The following is a 26,575-nucleotide window of genomic DNA, read 5'->3' as shown; positions in this document are numbered from 1 at the left end:
TTTTGATATTTACTGATGTGCAAGTGTAGTGACCCAAACCCGCATTGAAAATTTGATATGGCTTGCCACTAAAATCAATCTTAGTTTAACAGACAGGTTTGTTGTTGATGTCAAACTGAGCAATCTTGTCATTGTTCAAGTTCAAATTGGAAAACTTAAGCGTCTAACATGGACATTCCAGATAATAGTTTTGAAAACACGATGAACAATTGCAAAAAATCTGCCTGAAATAATACTGTCTTGTCATTGTCATTTCTATACAAAATTACATCAATGTTTCTGAGGCTGCCACAAAACAATATGTGGATGCGTTGATCACCTAGGTGTCCTCATCACCATATGTAGTAACTTCATAGGGAAGAATCAAAGAAATGTTATCCTGAGAGTCAATAATGACAAGCAAGGGAGCAGGAAAAGATGACACCATATTCAGTCATCAGCTTGTTTTTACTGCTGTTGTGATGGTTTTGATAAACCTATTAAACCTAAACCTCACATCTTAAAGGTGCATAAGTCTGATCATATTTGTTCATCTTAAAAATATTAAAAGTATGTGAGGATGAGGGGTTGCCAGATCGCATGAACTAGGTGGTTACAATGGAGGGAATATAGTGTCATGATCTGATAAATATGGTGGTTACAACTGATGAATTAAAAAGCCATGATTCAATTAACTAGGTGGTTACAATCAATTTAATATATTGTCATGATCTGATATACTAGGTGGTTACCATGAATGGATTATAGTTCCATGATTCGATTAACTAGGTGGTTACAATGGATGGATTATAATGCCATGATCTGCTTAACTAGGTGGCTACAACGGATGGAATATAGTGCCACCATTTGATTAACTAGGTGGTTACAATGGATGGAATATAGTGCCATGATCTGATTAACTTGGTGGTTACAATGGAAGGATTACAATGCCATGATGTGATGGACTAAGTGGTTACAATGGATGGAATATAGTGTCATGATCAGATAAACCTGAAGTTACAATGGATGGATTATAGTGTCATGATCTGATTAACTTGGTGGCCATGATGGATGGATTATAGTGTCACGATCAGATTAACTTGGTGGTTATGATGGATGGATTATAATGCCATGATGTGATGAAGTAAGTGGTTACAGTGGATGGAATATAGTGTCATGATCTAATTAACTTGGTGGTTACAATGGATAGATTATAATGCCATGATGCAATGAACTAAGTGGTTACAATGGATGGAATATTGTGTCATGATCAAATAAACCTGAAGTTACAATGGATGGATTATAGTGTCATGATCTGATTAACTCAGTGGTTACAATGGATGGATTATAGTGTCATGATCTAATTAACTTGGTGGTTACAATGGATGGATTATAATGCCATGATGCAATGAACTAAGTGGTTACAATGGATGGAATATTGTGTCATGATCAGATAAGCTTGAAGTTACAATGGATGGATTATAGTGCCTGATGTGATTAACTCAGTGGTTACAATGGATGGATTATAGTGTCATGATCAGATTAATGGACTGATGAAGTAGTGTCATGTTCTAATTAACTTGGTGGTTACAATGGATTATAATGTCTTGTTCTAATTAACTCAGCGTTTGCAACTGCTAGATCATGTGTTTGTGATTAACTCAGTGGTTACAATGTTTGTAATTAACTCAGTGGTTACAATGTTTCTAGTTAACTCAGTGCTTACAATGGTGTAATCAAATTCTGTCAAATTTCTTTTTGTCACTATCAACACATCATGTACTTTTTAAGAAAACAAATAATTACCACTGGAATTTCAGTATATTCTATTTTGTTGTGTATACCATAATAAGAAGACTGAAGAGACAGGTATAGTTTGAGGAAGAGACAGGATTAGTTTGAGGATGAGACAGGTATAGTTTGAGGATGAGACAAGTATAGTTTGAGGAAGAGACACGTATAGTTTGAGGAAGAGACACGTATAGTTTGAGGAAGAGACAGGTATAGTTTGAGGAAGAGATGGGTATAGTTTGAGGAAGAGACAGGTATAGTTTGAGGAAGAGAGAGATACATCCTGTAGCAAGAACACATCTTGAAAATATATCCCTTAGTATCATGGGTAAAACAAGAAATATAATATTTAGAGAAGAATACATCAGTGCATGCATCCCTTAAAAGTACTCCTCACAGAGAGCAATACATCAGTGCATCCCTTAAAAGTACTTGTGCACCTGTATACATTTTCTTAGTTTCATTATCTAATTATTATATGCCATGTTATCTAATTATTATATGCCATGTTCATACGCGGAAAACAGCACTTGCAACTGCAAAAGAATCAAACGGAGCTAAATCAGGGCTGTATGGAGAATGATGTGAATTTTGGATGCTGCGCTCCTTTAGAAAGTCTGTCAATATTTTTGAGCTGTAGGGACTAGATGTACATCCTCTGATACCTGTGAGCAAACAGTTAGTGTCATAACTTTTGGTAACACTTTACAATTTACAAACATTCAGCAAAACTAGCAGAGTCAGACACAGCTACATGGACAAGTGAGCCTTTTGTATGCCAAAAAATGCCAATAAAACTATCTTTACAGTTCTAGTAAGTCGAGCAATTCGTGATCTCTGCTCATTTTCTCCCATTTAAACTGTATTTTCTCTTGAATCCGGTTATAAAAAAAAAGAGTAAATCCATGTTTTATCATCAGTAACAATCTCATTCAAATGTCTCTGGTTACACTTTTCATAGCTTGCATGAACTTTACTGAGCTTCAAATGATTCTTCATTATGTTAAAATAAATTATTGAAAAGAGAAATATCTTTTAATGGGCATCAAGCCTCTTCATCTATTGCCCCATTTGCAGCTGCTCCTTCCAGAATGTGGTCATCTTCCATGGATTTGCAGTCAACTTTAAAATGATGAAACTACTGGTACCTCAAAATGATAGCATTTGACAAAGAATAAATCAGTAAACTTGATCTAATTTGGCCTTGATATCAGCTGGAGTACCCTAAAGTAGATCTCTACTTATAATGAACTTCTGCGATAGGGACCGCCATAACGTGAAGCTGATTGCATTGGCAACTTGCACAATGGAATTTTAGCATACCACAATGCTACTTTCATGTACTGTGACTGAAATTTCTTTAGAGGTGATCATTATGGAAACTATGCACTATCTAATGTAACAAGCTGATAAAATGGCTGATTTCATGTGCTTGAAAGTGAATCTAAACTAGTCCAAAGTACATTAGCATTAGCAGTTATCAAAATAAAGAAATACATTTTGCCAGATTAGACAATACCAGCTTCTGAAAATGCAATGAATAAATCATAAAATATAAAAGTAAAAAGTTATGGTTCTCTTTTTTGTCCATTTTCCCTTACAAGTCCAGGAAGTCAAAAATGACCAAACAGAGCTGGCAGTCATTTGAGAGATGCACATCTGAGGTAAGGCCAAGCTGCATACTCAATAACCCAATTTACAACCGTCAATAATATGCCAAAAATAAAGGGAACTAAAGGTTATTTTAACAAAACCTAAGATAAACAAGGTCTTTTTTAAATAAAGAGGATGACTAGTGAGGAAAACATGGGAAATTCTTTCCTTAAAAATCAAACCCTATGCAAAGTGTGATAATGTCAAGTGCAACCTAATATTCTGGTTGTACTTATGTTCTTTGTTCAGTCATACAATTGTTTTCCATTCTCTGACATTTTCACATCACCATCATTTACCATGTAATATCACACATTTTATTACAGGTTTATGTTGTGCTCTACATCTCAGTTAAAAAGAGCTATAATAAATACATGTACATGATACACATATCGGGTAGGTTCATGCTACCATACATTGACAGGTATGTCCAGATCATTTTAACATCAAAATATGTACAATGCACATCATATAGGGTAGGTTAATGTGACCATACACACACAAACCATTATCAAAAAAAAGTTACATCAAACTCTGTTCCATTCTTTTCCATCCAAATTATATGACATACAAGTAAAAATATTTGTATGCTCAAAACTTTTTTATTTATTGTATTATAATAAAAAAATATAGTAACATATTAATCAAATTTTATTAATTATAAAAAATAATAAACAAATACAATATTTTAAAGAAGGAATCATTATTTTTCACTGAATGCTAAGATTAATGCTGCATCTCCTCAAATACAACCTGAGATGACTGGCTTTAAATATACGACAAGAGTGACAACAAGAGTGATGACAAGAGTGACGACAAGAGTGACCCAAATGAAGAACTCTTACATGTAAATTATGATTACCCTTATAGATCTACTTGACCATGCTTACTTAATCCATACTTTTACATAATTTTTGGCAAAGATCAACTTAAACTACCTTTGTATTATGATATGGTCTCATATATTTTGACATTCATTTGACTGACTCTCCGGACATGTCATGATTGAACTACTATATGATGGTACAGTATGGACTAAGTCTAAAATTATAAGTAGGGACTGTGATGAACGGCTCGTTGATATGAGCTTTATATGACTCATACCCAGATGATTTACCATCTTATAGCAATTATATTGGTAACAAAGAACACCAGAATTGTTGAAATTTAGTGTCCTAATAGTACCATATTAAGTGGAGATCATCCCATTACTGACAAACTGAATACTCCATTTAAGTAAACACTATGCCAACAGATACTGTGTTATCTTTATATCTGCACATTCTCTAGGAAAACATAATGTCACCCGATATTGTCAGTATCCAGATTCTGCCAGATTCATAATATGAAGATACTGCCTAATGTCAGATACTGCAAGATGTCAGATACACAGTATCCAGATACTGCATATGTCAAATAAATCATATCCAGATACTGCAAGATGTCAGATACACATTATCCAGATACTGATAATAGTATCCAGATACTGTCTGATGTTGCCTGATACACAGAATCCAGACACCACCTGATGTTGTTATGTACACAGTATCCAGATATTGTGCATGTCAGATAAACCAGATCCAGATACTGCAAGTCACCAGATACACAGTATCCAGATACTGTCTGATGTTGCCTGATAATGGTATCCAGATACTGTCTGATGTTGCCTGATACACAGTATCCAGATACCACCTGATGTTATGTATACAGTATCTGGATATTGTGCATATCAGATAAACCATATCCAGAAACTGCAAGTCACCAGATACACAGTATCCAGATACCACCTATGTTGTCATATACACCATATCCATATATTGCCTGATACTGTCAGATATATAGCATCCAGATACTGCCAGACATTGTCAGATACAATATCCATATACTGCCAGTTGTCAGATATATAGTATCCACATACTGCCAGATGTTGTCATATACACAAACTCTAGATACTGCCAAATATTGTTAGGTACACACTATCCAGATACTGTTTGATGTTGTCAGACACATAGTATCCAGATACTGCCACATGTCGCAGAATGAATTGTCTAGGCTTCATAAAAGCACTCACAAACTATCAGGAAAATCCAACAACTGGTTTTAAAAATTTAAGCAAATAAAAAACTTTAACACAAACTATAAAGCAGATTTTTTCATTACTCTGACCTTGACCCCAGGATTAAAGGAGTGACCCGTATGTTGTAGAATTATTGTCTCAGCTACGTGATGATTCATATCAAGCCTATCTGCCACTGAAAACCATCACAAATTGATGATGCCAACAAATGCTGGAAAAGTCGCTACCATGAATCATTTCCCGCCAATATCAGCTTGATGGAAGAAAAAAAATCATGTGCATGATGGTATCATTCATGAATAATTTGGTCATACTGGCCATCCTAACTAGTGTATTTGGGAGAAAAAATTATTACAAAACAAAATTATTACAATAAGCAGATAGAAACAAGAATGAATATGACCATAATAAAAGCTGTAACTGGAAGATGGTTATATATATATGTATATATAATACATGTATATGTAAGTACAATAAAAATATCAAGGCATAATACTCAGTTTCTAATAAAAAAAGTAATATATACATGTAATATATTTCAAATGCATATATTTCTATTACAAATTTCCTGTAAATATCTTAATGTGATATAACCATATATTAGTAGATTTAATAAGTCATATATTTTGGATTTCCATTATATTTTTAAATACTGTCTGGTTTACATTAACATTCATAAAAAGTAAAAGGTTTAATAACACTAATCTATGTCCCATCTGGCAAGAGAAGTTAACTCTTGCTTTACTAGATTAGTTAATAACCCCCACCAAACAAGTTAAACATTAAATAATGCTTTGTTTCATACAACATATTTTCCAACATTCCGAAAGCTACAAAAGCTTTCACATAATCCAGACTCCTCTGTGAGTGTGTGTATATATATATATATATATATGTATATTTTATTTTATTTAATTGTTTGTTTCTTAGTTTTAGTTTTAAATCTTTTTTTTATTTCATCACATGCTATTGTTTACTGGAATAGAGTTCAGTTTTGACTGATTTTTTAAAATATTTTTGAAGTAAACAACTGTATAGAGACATTGTATCTAATGCTGACCTGGTTCCTGACCTTAATTCAGATAGTTTTTCGTAAACAACTTTTTTAATTTTGTTTTAAAAATTCTTCCTCAAAGTAAGATTCATACAGTGAAATCGAGGCCATACTTGGAGTACGTGACAAATAATTTGTTTATTGTTACAAAATTTTGGTTTTTCCAGAAGGCTAAAATCGTGACCTCCATCTGGGAATTTGTTTTGCATTGTAGTTAGACTTATTACTAATATTTTGAGAAGGAATTGTCATTAGTACCTTAACACTTGAGACGTTCAGGGTGTTTTATGTTGTGTCCAGTTTGGGTTAATTATTTTATTTTCTTCAAATTATTTTAAAGAAAAGTGATTCTTTTCCCTGGAAATACTAACTACCTACCTACCAAACTATAAAAAATTCATTTATTTTCATGGATATCAATTAATTTTCGGGAAAACTACTTATTCATTGGTACTTAAACTTGGATTGGGGAAAAAGTCCTTTGTTTCTTTGTAGGATCTCTGAATTCACAATCCACAAAATCGTTACCCCATGAAAATGAGCGAATTCAAAGTAATAAAACTATTTACCTAATTAATCATTTCAAAAGGTCATGAAAAAGTTTTTATTTAAATGTGCCACATGTTTTATGGTAATGTGTCTTGCTGATGGACTATTTCTGAAATAATACTATAAGAATACATTATAATTATTACTATAAAACTATATCATTAATATTATCATTATTATTATTATAATTAATATTATTATTAAGATAGCTCCCAGCCTTATCTATGGGGCTGAGGTTTTCGGGTTTTATGATGCCAATGATATTAAAATATTAAAAAAGCTCATTTGTCATTTTGTAAATATATTCTTGGTACATCTAAGTCCTAAGTCTACTCCAAATGCATTCAGACTTAAAACAAATTAGCAAGAATTAGTATGCAGTGTACAAGATATAATGTAATTCAAAATATTTTCTAAGAATTCTAAAAATGACAGAAGACAGATACCCTAAACAATGTTACAATCTACAGTTAAGATGGGGGTTGGGGGGAATTGTGATTGCTGGGGTAAAAATTTTAAAAAGCTTCTATACACTTGGATTTGGTAATGTCTGGTGTACCTATGGTTTAAATGATAAAATACATTTCTTAGAGTGTTCAGCCAGAGATGGGGAACTTGCCAAAAGAGGTAACCAGGGAAGATATGAAAGTATTTGTTATGAGGAATTTGTAAACTTTAATATAAAAATGAATTCCATATTATTACTCTTGTCCACTATTGATGGATAAATACAAAGAAAATATTTTTTACCCACCATTGTATATAAAAACTATTATACAAAATGATACAAAATAAAATTCTGATGACTAATTTAGCAATGTTTACTATAAAAGCATTTATGATTAGAGAAACCATTTTATCATTGGCTCCTGCTACATAAGACTCTAGATCAAGATCACAAAAATTCCTCCATGCAGGTTTTAGGGTTCTCTTTAAATTACCTCATGTGATTACTGTGTAATATATACTTGCATCCCATCCAATTCGAAAAATGCAATAATGATTACTTTCATGTATATCACTTCCAATAAGTATGTACTTTTGTTATGCACTAAAACATCTTTTTGTACCAATGATGTATGGGTATGTATCATGGGCCAGTGGCCTGTATTACAAATAAAAACTATTATTATTATTATTCCATAAAAAACTACATAATTCAAACCACAAAAAAATCATAGCTTTTTTCAGATTTCCATCATCGGGAAATACAATCATGTGCTTAATTTTTTTTATGATCTAAAGTATATTTTTCCATGGTTACCTTTTCTTGTCAAGATGTTATTAAACAGCTTCAACTATAAAAAGTAAACATCATCAACATGAAAACCTCTTAAAAAAAATAAGAAAAAAGAAGCAGTAACAAAATAGTAAAAACAATCAAGAAGTACATTTGGTATCATCATTAAAACTTTGCAGGTATGCACAATAAATACAGTTAAAACAAAAATTTCTTTCAAGAGGTGATCTGTGATACATGCATATACATTTCATAAAATATTTAACATGAATTAAATTGGTAAAATGATGTGATCTAATTGGTCATGCAGATACATTTTTCTGGAAGACGAATTATCCATACTGAGAAAAAGGTGAATTATCCATACTGAGAAAATTAATGGTGAATTATCCATACTGAGAAAAAGGTGAATTATCCATACTGAGAAAATTAAAGGTGAATTATCCATACTGAGAAAATTAAAGGTGAATTATCCATACTGAGAAAAAGGTGAATTATCCATACTGAGAAAAAGGTGAATTATCCATACTGAGAAAATTAAAGGTGAATTATCCATACTCAAAAATGAAATTATATTATACTTATCAGAATCAATCAGCAGCACATTATTAATGTTAATCCATATATTATTATTAATCCATATATTATTGTTAATCCATGTGTTATTATTGTTAATCGATGTGTTATTATTGTTAATCCATGTGTTATTATTGCTAATCCATGTGTTATTATTGTTAATCCATGTGTTATTATTGTTAATCCATGTGTTATTATTGTTAATCCATGTGTTATTATTGTTAATCCATGTGTTAATTTTAATCCATTTATTAAAATTGTTACACAGAAGTTATACTATTACTGTAAAAATATTTACCCTGAAAATTGTGACCTGAACCTGACGAATATCAGTAACATGCCTCAAAACTGAAAACCTTCTGAGATGAACTTTAGATTTCAGTTCTGAGAAATTTTTAGATGGGTAAGGTTATCACAGACATGAAAAAAATATGTCTGTGTAGATGAACAAGCATATCATCATTGATACCAGCCTTAAATTTTACTATGAGAGAGCTCAAAATTGTTAAAAACCACAATAATGTTAAAGACTGTTATGTGAATAGAAAGAGATCACGAGAATTTGGCTGTGTGTGCTTGGTTACTATAGTAACTGTTTTAAAATGCAGTGATGAGATAGCATATATCATAAAAGCATATTTTTAAAAAGTAATATAATCAGTCTTGTGTACATTTATAAACATACATACATACATACATACATACATACATGCATGCACGCATACATGGGGCCCCAAGTGGCCGAGTGGTTTAAAGCACTCTCCATTACGGATCACTGCCATCTCACCTCTGTCTCCATGGGTTTGAGTCTCGGGCTTGGCCAATGTGGATATGTGAGAAAGCTTGCCAGTAGCTTCTCGTGGGTCGGTGGTTCTTTCTGGGGTTTTCCCGGGTTCTTCCTCCACCATTAATACTGACCACCATGTATAGCCTATCTTGTGCTGAAAAATAGTGTTAAACCATATAACAACATACATACATAGATACATACACACACACATACATACATATGTGTGTATTTAGGTACTGCATTGGTTTGATAAAGACAAGTAGAATATACCATACTGATGATGAACCAATCTCTTAGGTCCTTTAAATAGAATTGTATAAAAAAACCTGAGAAGATCAGTTCTAAAATGTGTAACAGGAAGGTCCTGTTCATACAAACAGGAAATAAGTGGGACTGTCTGTACATAATCAAGTATTCATCATCTTATGCCATGGAAGCAAACCAATGTTATGGTTATTCAACAGTCATCAAAAAGCGAGTGTGTTATTGTTCACTCTCCAAAAACAATGGTATTATGTATGTTGACATCAAATCCATACAAGAAATGTCCTACTTTACCCAACACAATTTAAGTATGCCATTCCATTGTTCTTTCTATATGCAACATTCGACAAGCTTGTGTTTTGTGACCAAACTTTTTATATGTAAACCATGTTAATGCATGTGTACTAAAGGTGTTAGAAAGCAGGACAACAATACCAGCTCTCATCATACTAGTAATTACATCCTGTCATCAGTATTAGCGATTTATATTATGTCATCAATATTAATCATTAACATCCTGTCATCAATACTAATAATTAACATCCAGTCATCAATACTAATAATTAACATCCAGTCATCAATACTAATAATTAACATCCAGTCATCAGTACTAGTAATTAACATCCTGTTATCAATACTTATAATTAACATCCAGTCATCAATACTTATAATTAACATCCAGTCATCAATACTAAAAATTAACATCCAGTCATCATTACTAGTAATTAACAAAGCATGTAAGTGTATAAATTGACAAATTTAATGTACATGTAACGGGAATGAAAAGCTTTTATAAAGAAATAGATATATTTCATACAAATTTGGAAATAATACAGTACTTATTTGCAACTAAACTGCAATTAATAACAATATCCTAGCAGGTGCAAAGAATATTGTATGAAATCTGGTTCTGCAGTTTGTACAGTAGCATATAATTCTAACATTCATGTGTTTGAGAACATAATCGGAAAATAATTATGTACTCTTCAGACTTTTGGATTTCATAAGAAAGAAACAATAGTATAATTTGGTGAAAGCTTAACTGTGCAATATTATTATTCATATTTGACAATGTTATAACTTTTTAACCATGTACACAAACAATACAGAGAAAGCCAACTTGAAGCTTTTGTCCTCATGCTAAGAACTTCATCAGCAGAAGACCAAGTTCAAGCTCATCTGAAGTATCATGGCACATCTACAATATTTGCCCTGGCCATACTGTAACTTGGAACTCAGTAAAAATCATAGATTGAGAACAAATCTGGTTTAAGCTGGGGGGGTTGGGGTTGGGGGATTAAGGAATCGATCCACATCTGTGTGCAAAAACCAATGCTGAACAGGGATGGGGGCCGTTACAACCTGCTGGTAATCATACACAGGTAAAAACTACTGGTAATCATACACAGGTAAAAACTACTGGTAATCTGTTAAGTAAAGCCTGGATAAAAAGGACATAATAATGGTATCTTCAAATTATCACCAACAACAAATTTATAAAATGAAGCCAGTTAACGGATGGATAAATTATTTTATATATCTCAAACTATTTAAATGGTTACCTTGTTTTCATAAGCCTTTTAGCAACTATGCCAATGAGACAAACATTATTTTTCATTTTTCCCCTTCTGTAAAATTTTCATCAACTGACCAAATTCTGTTATGCCTACAACAGAAAAGATACCACTTAATTACAGAAACAAGACAAGTATCTTTTCTAATTTTCAAGATTTCTTCAACGGATTTTTTAAAATTACTTGTATTACATTCTGTATTATATATTTTATTATAGTGCATGTATTATATTCTGTATTATTGATTTTATTATAGTGCATGTATTGTATTCTGTATTATAGATTTTATTGTAGTGCATGTATTATATTCTGTATTATAGATTGTATTTATCATAATCTGTATATCTAAAACCACACACATTTTCTCGTCAGCAAAATCATGAAATGGAAATCTGGATGATGGTGTTATATTCAGCACTAGAGCAGTTTTCTATCCATGTAGTATGATCATTGTCATATACAGCATTATAGCAGTTTTCTATCCATGTAGTATGATCATTGTCATATATAGCACTATGGGACCGTCCATAAATGACGTCACGTACCTGGGGGGGAGGGGGGTCACACATTTGTGACGATGTGTGACGAGGGGGAGGAAGATGTTTAAAAAATGTGACGTCACATCAAAATGCGCAACTTTAAATAAAAGTACCACTTAATTTTTTGATTGCTTACAATTTATTTAATGACGTTTTAAGTAGCTTCACGCGTGTTATGCATGTGCTCAAATTAAAATGGACTCGTCTTCGAACTACCAACACCCCTACTAGCCCCAATAGTTGTTTTCTCCAAACAGCATTCTTCCATTTCCATTCCTCTGGTGTCGACAAAGCGAGGTTGAAATGATCTTTTTATCGCCAGACTTACTTAGTGATAAGCGAACTTTCTACGATATTTCGTCCAGCTAATATTTTGAGTTTTGAAAGTTATTTTAATTGATTCAACGTCATTTTGTGAGCACATCTGATTAACTTGATATTGATTCTTAATTTAAACTATGAATTACTCAACAGCATGTTCCAGCAGACACGTGTGTCAAGCTAGCAGAAAAAATAAAAATCCACAAAAATGAACCTCCAACTGTTAACGCGGTTGGTGAAAATAGGTTTGTTTTTTAGGGAAGTAAATGACGTTTGTAGTAATGTATAATACAAATTTTTTTGACATGCATACTTTACAGATTTCTTGAGATAACTTTAGAGTTTCCTGGATTTTGGTGCACCCTGATGTAAGTGAGAGTGTATCACACCTCTAAGTGTTAAGATGAGTTGTGAAAATGGGTGATTTGTTTAGGGAAGTTCATGACATTTTGATATCAGTTGATTTTATTTATGTAGCTACTTGTTTCTGGTGGAAGATTTATGTTTAGGTTTTTATTTTTGTAGATTTATATTTCTGCTGCTAGCTTGACACACGTCAAGCAGACAGCCAGATTCTCCGGCGTTTAATGAAAAAATAATAACACTCTTGTTTGATATTTTTATATATAGTTTTAAAATATAAATAAAAAAACATTGCTAATTTTGTAAAGAAGTTTTAATTTTTCTGCTACTTTTTTAATTTTAAATTTTTTGTGCTTTAAAATTAAATTTAAAAACTTTGATAGAAAAGTAAATAATTTATAAGTTTGATAGAAAAATAAATAATTTATAAAGGTTGATATTTTTCAAATTTCTGCAATAAAAGATCCTACATTTAAGAAATAGAATAATTAAAGTTTATATATATAAAGTTTATATTACAAACAGAATAAATTAAAGTTTATATTACACCAATAATAATCTCAATTTTTTTTAAATGAAGAATTGACCGCTACGATGGATAAAAGTAAAATGTTCCAGAGTCTTTTTAAGGCTTACGTGCTAGCATATCCTACAAAGAGCAGAAAGATTTGCCAGGAAGAACTGGTTCAAAAGTGGAATAGAATAAAAAATGATTCAGATTTGCAAGTTAAAGTTGACCACTGGTTGCAAGAATTAAAAACAATTGCCGACACAAAAAAAGGATCACTTCTGATGTTTTGGGCTAAACAAACATCATATGCTGATACAAAAAATTCCAAAAAAGCGAGAATTCTGTGTCGCAGTCTGATGGAAAAATGACCAATGCTCAGGCGGATGATTCAGCGCCTACTACTAGTAAGTCAACAGCATCAAGAATTGCTACAGCCCAGCTGCATTTGCAGTCAGAGATTGACATTCTGAATTCTGATCTTGTAGGCTTGTACGAACGACAAAAACGTGGAATGCTGACACAGGAACAGCATGTAGAACTGAAAGTGAAGAATAAGAAGAAGAGTGAATTGGAAAACCAGCTGAAGATGAAAGATGATCAAAAAAGGATCACAGAAAGCAAGAGACAAGAAGAAAAGAAAATTGAATGCTCTGTTTGAAGATAATCCAGAACTACTCACATCTCTGAACGTCAGGGCCAAGCCTGCTGGGCCGAGAATTGTGGAAGATCAGTCTTCATTGCTGGAAACTATTGTGGATATTGCTATGCATGGATTGGCATCGCATGAAAGAAGGCAGAGCGATGTATACAGAAGCATAAAAACATTAGATCAGCTGACTGAATAGTTAAAGCTGGATGGCTTTACAATCAGCAGAAGTGGGCTCTACCTTCATCTTTTACCGAGGCGCAGTTCATCTCTTGAAGGACGGCGTCATGTGTCAACGGTCCCAGTGAAACTCATTAGAGCACAGAACGATCACCATGCCAAACATATCGATGGTTTGTTTTGTACGGCAATAATAAAACACTTGGAAGAGTTGGTGTCCATGCTAGGACTGAACAAAGTGTGCTTTTTGAGTCAAGACGACAAAGCTCATGTTCCAATCGGGTTGTCCGCTGCTAACAAGCAAAGTCCATTGCTGATGCACGTCAAGTACAGAGTCAGGTTGCCTGACCATGATTGGGTTGTAGCTGCAGGACACAAGCTAATTCCTTCTGTCTATGCTGGAATCCAAATTCAGTCCAATGGTCTAGGAAACCGAGAAGCTGTTGGTTATTCAGGACCGACCTACATAGCAATCAGATCGGGAAAACACTCGTCATCAACAGCATTCAGCCATGGACTTGATTTTGAAAAACTGTTTTGTCTCAAGGAGTTTGACGTCATTACAAGGAGTGGTATTGATCGCCTGGTGAAACCAATTTTAGTGTCGACAGTTGATGGTGGCCTGGATGAGAACCCGAGATACCAAAAAGTGATTAAGGTTGTAGTCCACCACTTTATTCAGTACGATTTTGATGCTTTATTCATCGCTACCAATGCTCCAGGAAGGAGTGCATTTAATAGGGTGGAGAGAAAAATGGCACCGCTCAGTAAGGAACTTACTGGATTGATATTACCACATGACCACTACGGAAGTCATCTGAACGAAAGAGGAATTACCATCGACGCTGATTTAGAGAAGAAGAATTTTCAGTTTGCAGGAAAGACTCGCACTGAAATTTGGTTACAGTTGATAGTCGACAATTTTCCGACAGTGGCCGAATTCATCGATCCAACAGAATCTGAGCTCCATGAAAAACAGATGTTGTCCAGAGATCAGAAATGGTATGACGTCCACATGTGAACAAGCCAATACTTGACACAAATTGTAAAATGCACTGACAACAAGTGCTGTTCAAAACCAAGAAGCTCCTATTTCAGTGTAGTAACATTGAGATTTCTTCCTCCTCCTTTACCAGTTGTTCAAACAAGCGAAGGTCTGAAAATTCCAGAACGGACAATAGATGGAGCATCACATAAATTCCCATCTCTGTTTGTAGTCCAAAGTTTGAAAGTGGATGACATCCTTCCTCGCTCTTCAAATCCTTATAGGTCAATTCCATATGATTTGAACTGTCTGTCAGTTACAATCTGTGCTTAGCGATAGGATTTGCAAGAAATGTCACATATACTTCGCATCGTTAGTCATGATGCGCAGTCATTCTTTAACACACAAGCAGGAATCAATTATTCGCCCAATTGCATCAGGCCACAGAGAGTCGCTGCACGTCGGCAACATGAACTAATGGTTGTAATCGCAAACGAAGAAAATGAAGAGAGTGCAGATTGGATAGACGAAGAAGAGCTTGATCTGAATGGAATATCCAATCCACTGGATGAAGAGATCCATGCTCTCCCTATTTATTCCATGAAGGAACATTTTGCTTCGCCATAGGAGAATGGAGAAGCATAAATTTTGTATTTTTTGACTAATTGTTATTAAACATTTTTAATAATTCCAATGATTCTACCACAGCTTTTCATTTTGTGGAATGCATAATGATTTTTATAATTCTACTCTCTCTATTCTTCTTTGTTCTACTACAAAGTTTCAAAGTCCTTGTTTGATTATAATTACTTTATTTGATAATTATAGGAGAATCTGAATAAATATTCTGAGCATCTACAGTTTTAGCTAGACAACGAATATTTTCAAAAGAATTTTATGCCAATTTCAGCTTCCCAGTGCCTCCTTTTTAATATATGTTTTCTCCTACAATGTCAGAGTGCAGTGTTACACTAAATACATACTACAATGACAATAAAGTAATTTGAAACATGTTAACTTTAAAATAGGAAATACGGCTTTTTCTGGGAGGGGGGAGCAGAGCGTTGTGACGTCATATTTGAGGGGTCTCACTTTTTGTGACGATGTGTGATGGGGGTGGGTAGGGGTAAAAAATCAGCCAAAATTGTGTGACGTCATTTATGGATGGCCCCTATAGCATTTTTCGTTTCATATAGTACGGTCATTGTCATGCAAGTAATACAAAAACCAGAAGCAAATTAATTTCTCTCTTCTCAAAATTCCTTATTAATGAAAAATTAGTGTAGCTTAGTTTTATCCCACTATGAATTTTAAATGCCAATAAAAAGTTGTCACATTTTTTTAAACTCTAGAACCTCTCAACCATCCTACCCAACATCATCACAGGCGAATTCAACTTAAAATGTGTTCTTAAGAACAGTAATTAAAAATTGCTGCCGATTGAAAAACATGTTTTACCAGATCTCTGACAACCTGGGATGATTAAACCCAAATGTGCATGAAATCAGTATTGATTTGCAATTGATAGTATATGTAATGATTTAATGGATTTCAAACTGTGAAGTGCTTGATTCACTCCAATATGGACTCGAGACTATTGTGTATCAACATTTAACAATGACAACAAATAGGGACTCTAAACTATTGTTTATCAACATTTAACAATGACAAATCCTCAGTTTTATGCAGCTTAATATCCCATGTCATGAAATGTATGTTTTGTCCTCGTTTCAAAAAAAGGTCAAATTCAAGCACTTCATTTTATGTATTGCTATTACAGTACCAAGTAAATGTTATATCAAATTTACTTTCTAGATTTATTATCTCAGTCGTATAAGTGATAGTTATGGGTGTGATGACCTAATTTTGGTAGTATTGGGAATCTTAACTCAGTTTGTGATGACAGACACCAGAAAGGGATCATTGTGCAGTAAAAGGTTTGGCATAAAAAAGCATCATTGTACAGTAAAGGGTTTGGCATAAAAAAGGCATCATTGTGCAGTAAAGGGTTTGGCATAAAAAAGGCATCATTGTACAGTAAAGGGTTTGGCATAAAAAAGGCATCATTGTGAAATAATGGCTTTGCATAAAAAAGGGATCATTGTGCAGTAAAGGCTTTGCATCAAAAAGGGATCATTGTGCAATAAAGGGCTTGGCATTGAAAGAAGTCATTGTACAGTAAAGGGTTGGTATAAAAAGCATCATTGTGTACTAAAGGGGTTGGCATCAAAAAGCATCAGTGTACAGTAAAGGGTTTGGCATCAAAAAGGTATCACTGTTCAGTAAAGGTAAAGCATCAATGCACAATAAAGAGATCGAGATCAAAAGGGGTCAAAGTGCAGTAAAGGGAATATCAAATGGCATCAACGCACAGTAAAGGGTTAATGTGATTGAAATCCATCTTCTCTCCTAAACCATACATACACGGTAACTTTCTTGGCATAAAAAGATCAAGTCATGTATACAGCCAGCATGGTCCCCTGGATATCTCTATGCCCTGAGGACTAGGCCATCAACCTGATGCATCCTGAATCGTGTGGTAAACTTCTGACTTTTAATACCGATTTGAGGTGAGGATTCTTCTTATCAATGTGTGGTAAACTTCAGATACTTCCAACAATGCCAAATTCACAATGAAAGTCAGCCAAATTTTATTATAAGAATTAACAGAAAAAGCAAAGAGAAAGGTCCTTTCTAGCACAGATGCAGAAATTAATTGTCCTCTACTTTGTTTTGATATGGCTCAAAATTCAGGAGTGCCTATGTTACATCTTTTTTATGAATTCAAATGGAGAGGTTCCATCTTCAATTAGAATTTTTATACTGTATGGAAAAGCAAATCTAGGTTTTACTGAAATACAAATGGATTGATTGACAAGAGCAACAATTTTGAAGTGGGGTATAAAATCCATCCCACTCCAACATGTCATTTTTTTGCTCTGCAGACCTAGGACAAAGGATACAATGTTAAGCTGTCTGGTAGCAAATAAGGAACCAATATTCTATTGAGCTGTCTGGTACTGAATAAAGAACCAATACTCTGTTAAGCTGTCTAGTACTAAATAAGGAACCAACAGAATGTTAAGTCTGGTACTGAACAGGGAACCAATACCATGCTAAGGTGTCTGGTACTGAATAAGGAACCAATACAATGTTAATCTGTCTGGTACCAAAAAAGGTATCAAATTTTAAATATCTTACAAAATCCGTATTAAATCACTGTTTTGCGTTGTATTCTTCAGTTAAGCATGAAATTATAATTCTCACTGATCTAGTTTTATTTATCCATGACTGGTGTGTAACCCAGCATAATGCTTTTGTTCTGTTGAACCATCTGTACCAAATTAGGTATCATATATATCACTTCTATATTCATATTTCATGCAAAAAAAATCACATCATGCTTGTATTTTGTTCTGTTTATAGAGTTGTATCTGAAACCTCAAATCGTCTTGGTTCCAGCTGAAAAATAAATAAGAGTAGCCATGAAAATTAAATAAATATGAATAGCCATGAAGATTAAATAAGTATGAATAGCAATGAAGATTAAATAAGTAAGAATAGCCATAAAGATTAAAAAAGTATGAATAGCAATGAAGATTAAATAAGTAAGAATAGCCATGAAAATTAAATAAGTATGAATAGCCATGAATATTAAATAAGTATGAATAGCCATGAAAATTAAATAAGTATGAATAGCCATGAAAATTAAATAAGTATGAATAGCAATGAAGATTAAATAAGTAAGAATAGCCATGAAAATTAAATAAGTATGAATAGCCATGAATATTAAATAAGTATGAATAGCCATGAAAATTAAATAAGTATGAATAGCCATGAAAATTAAATAAGTATGAATAGCCATGAAAATTAAATAAGTATGAATAGCCATGAAAATTAAATAAGTATGAATAGCCATGAATATTAAATAAGTATGAATAGCAATGAATATTAAATAAGTATGAATAGCCATGAATATTAAATAAGTATGAATAGCCATGAAAATTAAATAAGTATGAATAGCCATGAATATTAAATAAGTATGAATAGCAATAAAAATTAAATAAGTATGAATAGCAATGAAGATTAAATAAGTATAGTCATAAAGAATAAAAAGTATGCATAGCCATGAAGATTAAATAAGTATGAATAGTCATAAAGATTAAATAAGTATGAATAGCCATACAGATTATATAAGTATGAATAGCAAAGAGATTAAATAAGTACGAATAACCATGAAGATTAAATAAGTATGAATAGTCATAAAGATTAAATAAGTATGAATAGTCATAAAGAATAAAAAGTATGCATAGCCATGAATATCAAATATGTATGCATATCAATGAAGAATAAATAAGTATGAATAGCCATGCTGTTGTTGTTGATGTTGTAGGCTTTAATGCCATTTGTCAGCACAAGATAGGCCATACATGGTGGCCAGTATGACTGTTGGAGGAAGAACGCTGGAACACCCCAGGAAGAACCACCGACCCACAAGAAGTTACTGGTAGGCTTTCTCATATACCCACGTTAGCCGAGCCTGAGACTCGAAACCCACAAAGACAGAGGTCTGATGCATTGATCCAAAACAGTGAGCACTTCTGACCACTTGACCACTCGAGGCCCCAGTGAATAGCCATGAAGAATAAATAAGTATGAATAGACAAGAGGAATAAATAAATGAAGATTATATCATTTCACACTGAAATATAATATTAGTGAAGAATACATACATATGAAAAGCCATGAAAATTAAAGAAGTATGAATAGTCATGAAGATTAAATAAGTATGAATATCAATGAAGAAAAAAGTATGAATAGCCATGAGGAATAAATAAGTTTGAATAGCCATGAAGAACACATAAGTATGAATATTCATGAAAATTAAATAAATAACCATGAAGGCTACAATATTTCAGTCTGAAGTAAACACTTTTTCATAATTCTACAGCACAGAAATGAAAACAACATTTGTAGTAATATATACTTCTATGATAATTTTTACCAATCACTTACTTTGCAAGTCCATCCCTCCAGAGCTAAAACAGATGTTCATCATGTCTACTGCAATTTTGCAAGCCAAGGTTCTGATATGTTAAACTATATATATCTTGGTGTATTGATCAGATATTTCAGTGATTCTGGTCTGTGAATTTCATTGGCTGAAGTGGCAAGCCACCACATCCAATCAAAATCAGGTTGTTAAAATATGAATACAGTTCCTACATGATCAGGACAAGGGGAGAACACAACTGGAATGAACTTATAAATAAGCAATTTTCCACTGCAGGTCCAATTTTGCACAAATATATCATTTCCCACAAATAAACTTATAATGGCATCTCTCTAGCACATAGTCATACTTTCGATGTTAAATTTACAATGTAACCTTTAGAAGCCAATTGCCTAAACCTGGTTTTGGCTAATGCACAATGCACTATTGTTACACACTATTGGTTTGTTGGCATTACATAATACTGAAGGAAACTCATGAAATCCAATAGATTTTGCTTGTACAAAACACTGAAATATCTAATCAATCTGCCAAGTTTTAGACAGGTTGAAGTCAGATTAGAGTGGTCTCCCTTAAAGATTTCTTGCTACTAAATCCGATCAAAATGTCAGTTACTATCTGAGAGCATTTGCTTGATCTTTTAGGGATGTAACTGTGGTGAGGGCTTGGGAAGGTGTGTCCATATTATGATTGGTTAAGAATTGTCAAACAAACAAGTTTTTACTTTAAAAGTATGTCATACTGTAATATGTCCACTCTGAGCATTTATATAGCTCCAGGGAAGCACTGGATAGCAGAGTAGCTTTCATGTGCAAAATTACCTAAGTTCTTCAAGGTTTTTATGATGGGAGGTATATTTTTCTCCTCAAAGAGTACAGAGGATGGCAGCTACTTGTTGTATTGAGGCTTCAGGGAAAAAGTGTACTCTGCTCATATCACTGGGACAAACTCCATTTTCACTTGTAGACTTCCAATGTGGCAGTGCATTTTGCTCAAGCAAGTCTGTTGTGTCCTGCTTGTTCACAGAACTCTTTCTCCCTCAGAAGGCAGACAAAGGAAGTAACTGATCTGTGATGTTTCCCACTTGAGATGAGGCATCAGAATTAGTTGGCATTCAGACTTCCTCACTTCAACAAGACCTTGGGAAGGGTTGGGGGTATTACATATCAAATGAAAGTATTTAAATTTTAAAAAACGATATAGCATTGGCCATCCATGTGATTTCTGATCAGCAGCTGGCAAGATGATGGTTAGGAGCTTGGAGCTTGGCAGTCCACAAAACTGCATGGAGAACTACAAAGGGCAACTGCAGCAAGAAAAGATTTGATTGAAGACTAAGGAGTCAAAGAACCATGCAGTGTGGATCTGCTAGTTCTGTTATGATGGCAAGTCCACAAGGAACTTGAATTTGACTGGGATGTTGCTGACCTGAATGTGGATTTACAAGGCAATGAGAGATTCCTAAGCTAAGATTACTCTTCAAGTATAGAAGGGAACCATCCATTATAATTCCCAAATGACTTTCCAGGGGAAGAAAAACTCAAAGGAGGTTTTAGATTTCATTCCCAAACGACAGGCACTAGTTATAAGGGAATGGTGTCTCCCATTCACATTCCATGGTGAAGAGTGAAGACCCACACCAAAAATAAAGCAACACAGGCATGACATTCTGTGACATTTGCCATGAAGAGAAGCTGGGTTGAAACTAGATATTCTCTCCACATTTCCTGGATTATTGGGCCAACATGAGGTTGGGATCTTTGGCAGACTGTTTTCTGGCTTCCCATATCTGGCCATGAAATAAGAGGTCTGAAGACAGTGGGTGTCATCTGAGGATGGACTTGTGGTGGTCTTTTAGCAGCACTGACACAGATTGGAGTGTATCACTCTCTGAAAGCTGGAGTTCAATGGGCGTAGCTATGGCATTATAGAATGAGCACTTAGTCACCCTGTTGAATATATGAGCTATACCTGAGACTGTTTCCCAGATGTTGATGGAGTCTGGGCCATGTATAGGTTTCTGAAATTAAACTACTGAGACTGAGCCAAGCATGAAGCCACTTGCTTTGATGCTGCAAACCAGTTTTGTGTAAGAATGTTTTCTAGTCCATGCACAAAGAGGAAGGTTTCAAAAGTCCCCAGCCTGCATTGTCTTTGTTGACACCTGTGACTTCAATGCTAAAGATGGGCATGAGTTTCTTGTAATTAACTGGATTAAAATTTATGGGAGTTGCCATTGCAAAAAGAGTGGCCTATTAATGCTTGGGTCTACAGGTTACCTTTCAAAGCAGTGTAAATTATAAGTGAGTCAACCAGAGTGTAGAAGCTTATAGCATCTCAAAGTAAATTACCACAGGGCAGGTAATCATGATGGCACCAAAAAGCTTACTACATGTCAAAGTAAATTACCACAGGCAAGGTAATCATGATGGGACTGATAAGCTTACTGCATGTCGAAGTAAATTACCATAGGCAAGGTAATCATGATGGGACTGATAAGCTTACTGCATGTCAAAGTAAATTACCATAGGGCAGATAATCATGATGTCACCGAAAAGCTTACTACATGTCAAAGTAAATAACCATAGGCAAGGTAATCATGATGGGATTGATAAGCTTACTGCATGTCAAAGTAAATTACCATAGGGCAGGTAATCACGATGGCACCAAAAAGCTTACTGCACGTCAAAGTAAATTACCATAGGTAAGGTAATCATGATGGACTGATAAGCTTACTGCATGTCAAAGTAAATTACCATAGGGCAGGTAATCATGATGGCACCAAAAAACTTACTGCCTGTCAAAGTAAATTACCATAGGCAAGGTAATCATGATGGGACTGATAAGCTTACTGCATGTCAAAGTAAATTACCACAGGGCAGGTAATCATGATCGGACTGATAAGCTTACTGCATGTCAAAGTAAATTACCATAGGGCAGGTAATTATGATGGCACTGATAAGCTTGCTGCATGTCAAAGTAAATTACCATAGAGCAGGTAATCATGATGGGACTGATAAGCTTACTGCATGTCAAAGTAAAGTACCATAGGGTAGGTAATTATGATGGGACTGATAAGCTTACTGCATGTCAAAGTAAATTACCATAGGGCAGGTAATTATGAAGGCACTGATAAGCTTACTGCATGTCAAAGTAAATTACCATAGGGCAGGTAATTATAATGGCACTGATAATCTTACTGCATGTCAAAGTAAATTACCATAGGGCAGGTAATTATGATGGGACTGATAAGCTTACTGCATGTCAAAGTAAATTACCATACGGCAGGTAATCATGATGGCACTGATAAGCTTACTGCATGTTAAACACAGATGGAATAAGTCTATAATATATGATTACAATAAAGATAGTAAGAAATAGACAAATAACTGGCATACACTTTCTATAGGTGAGAAAAATCCAACAATTTGATCAATTAAGGAAACGGTGCAAGTGTATTTAGTATTTTTCTGGCCTGGAGAAAGAGCAGTCTCCCAAGAACCTGAAATAGTAACCAACAATTGACAGTATAAATTCCAATTCCTATTTCCAATGGAGTCCACTTTCAATTTACTTCCACCTTGGCAAAAAGACAACTTGTTTGCACTTAAAATAATAAAACAAACTAAGAGACTAACTGAATGTTCTTGTTAGCATGGGATTTACAAAGCAGTTGATGTACTCCTAATGTATCATCACGAGGAAACATAGAATGACAGTTATTGATCCATTTCCTTTACTTAAAACAGAATTCAATTAAAAACAAAGTCTGTAGAGTGTCACTGGATAAATCTAGACCCAAACTTACATCAAATTTGAAAGCAAATGAAATCCCCTGATCCACTTAAGATATATGTTTCATTACTAATTACAACAAGTGAAAAAAAAAACAACCTAAAATGAATGCTTATTCCTATATAAAGATGTGAATGGTTAGTCAGGTACTAGGGTACCTGTCCATTGATAATAACCCAGTGGTTGTTTTCAAAATGACAATCCTTTTGATTGAGCTGCAAATACAGGTACTTTATGAGTTTCAAACAGAGGTCTGCCTCTTCCAGTAAGTAACTGACCTTAATTCCATAGCTTGTTTTCCCATGCGACAACTCTTTGATTGTGCTGCAAGTTTGGTACAGTGTCAAGCAACACAGGGGGCTATTTGATACTGCTGCACAACTGACATATGTTCAGTTGCAACCATGTATAGATTTCACAAATTGTATGATGAAGGAGTAACTTACAAAGCTCTAGGCAAACAAGTAGATCTCCCCTTTTTTTCCCTGAGATTTCGGGTAGCAGAGATCTACCTTTTGTTCTGGGGCCCAGAGTGGCCGATTGGTCTAAAGCGCTTTCCGTTACAGATCACTGGCGTTAAACCCTACAACAACAACAACCTTTCGGTCTAAAAAAAGCTCAAGCTCACTCTCTAAATAAGCATCTGCATATGACAGTGAGGCCAAGAAAATGGAGTCAGATGATATTTATGATGACTAGATGATGACAATTTGCTAGATGATGATGGAGGATTTCAGAACTTTATCACATAAAGAGAATGAATTCTTGGACTTTGTACAAGATGATAACAGGTGGCGATGTTGATAGGATACTGTGAATTTAAAACAATGTGGACTTAAGTTTTCTAAAATATTTGACAGCTTTATTCCTATTTTCATAAACAATAGATATAAATATTACCCCAGCATCTTCCAATCTGCAGACCAAGTTATGGACAATTATTATTACAAGGGTATGGTCAGAATTACCCATTGTTTTGGAAATGTACTGACAATCATGACATTTATAATATTTTTTTCTCTCTCTCACTATTGTCAGAATATATATAAAAATTCTTACCTAAGATAATTACAACAATGATACCAATGATAACAAGTACAACAATGACAATGATGGCAGTCAGTCTGTAGTTCCGATAGCACATGTTTTTCCTCACCTCTCTGGCGCTGTATGTGAACTTCTGAGAATTGGATGCTAAATCCTCTGCAAAATTAGAAAAACCACTTATATTTGGTAAATGTAAAACATTATTTATTTTCATTAAGTGTAAAACATTATTTATTTTCAGTAAATGTAAAACATCATTTATTTGAAATAAATAAAAAGCATCATTTATATTAGGTAAATGTTAATCATCACTTGTTTCAGGTAAATGTTAACCATCACTTATTTCAGGTAAATATAAAACATCATTTATTTTAGGTAAATATAAAACATCATTTATTTCAGGTAAATGTAAAATTTGTTTGCACACTTTCTGATCCGAGTGGTCTAAAGCACTCACCGTTCCGGATCACTGCCATCTCACCTCTGTCTGCGTAGGTTCCAGTCCAAGGCTCGGCTAGCGTGGGTATTTGGGAAAGCCTGACAGTAGCTTCTCGTGGGTCGGTGGTTCTTCCCTGGGTTTTCCAGGGTTCTTCCTCCACCAGTTATACTGGCCGCCATGTATAGCCTATCTTGTGCTGAAAAATGGCGTTAAACCCTAAAACAACAACAACAACAACACACTTTCTGATACCTTATTACTATAGCTGATACCTGATTTTATCGCTGATACTTGGTTACTATGGCTAATATGTGATTTCTATGGCTGATGACTGGTTACTATGGCAGACACCTAGTTACTATAGTTGAGGCCTGAGTACTATGGCTGATGGCTGGTTACTATGGCTGATACCTGATTACTATGGCTGATACATGATTACTATGGCTGATACCTGGTTACTATGGCTAATATGTGATTTCTATGGCTGATGCCTGGTTACTACAGCTGATACCTGGTTACTATAGCTTAGGCCTGGTTACTATGGCTGATGGCTGGTTACTATGGCAGATACCTGGTTACCATAGCTGAGGCCTGGTTACTATGGCTGATACCTGGTTACTATGGCTGATACCTGGTTACTATAGCTGAGGCCTGGTTACTATGGCTGATACCTGGTTACTATGGCTGATACCTGATTACTATGGCTGATACCTGGTTTCTATAGCTGATTCCTGGTTACTATAGCTGATACCTGGTTACTATAGCTGAGGCCTGGTTACTAAAGCTGAGGCCTGGTTACTATGGCTGATGGCTGGTTACTATGGCTGATACCTGATTACTATGGCTGATGCTTGGTTACTACGGCTAATATGTGATTTCTATGGCTGATGCCTGGTTACTACAGCTGATACCTGGTTACTATGGCTGATGACTGGTTACTATGGCTGATACCTGGTTACTATGGCTGATACCTTATTACTATGGCTAATATGTGATTTCTATGGTTGGTATCTGATTTCTATGGCTGATACTTGGTTACTATAGCTGATACTTGATTACTATAGCTGATACTTGATTACTATAGCTGATCCCTGATCACTATGGCTGATATCTGATTACTATGGCTGATACCTGGTTACTATGGCTGATACCTGGTTTCTATAGCTGATTCCTGGTTACTATACCTGA

General features: G+C 34.3%; 1 protein-coding gene across 1 annotated transcript in view; it reads right to left on the bottom strand.

Annotated features, from left to right (window-relative positions):
• Window positions 1–4,005: 4,005 nt before the first annotated feature.
• Window positions 4,006–26,575, bottom strand: part of LOC149784947 (vesicle-associated membrane protein 4-like) — a 40,326-nt gene continuing 17,756 nt past the window's right edge. Inside the window, exons 3-4 of the mRNA XM_089978594.1 lie at window positions 24,961–25,104; window positions 4,006–18,554 (exon numbers count right to left, since the gene is read on the bottom strand). Coding sequence (XP_089834720.1) covers window positions 18,535–18,554; window positions 24,961–25,104 — 164 coding nt within the window. The 3' untranslated portion in view covers window positions 4,006–18,534. The remainder of the gene's footprint in view (window positions 18,555–24,960; window positions 25,105–26,575) is intronic.

Source organism: Sinohyriopsis cumingii, chromosome 13 (assembly GCF_028554795.1).
Source record: "Sinohyriopsis cumingii isolate HCF-2022 chromosome 13, ASM2855479v2, whole genome shotgun sequence".
Lineage (NCBI taxonomy): Eukaryota > Metazoa > Mollusca > Bivalvia > Unionida > Unionidae > Sinohyriopsis > Sinohyriopsis cumingii.
The sequence above is the reverse complement of the archived record's forward strand: the minus strand, read 5'-3'. Positions and strand labels throughout refer to the sequence as shown.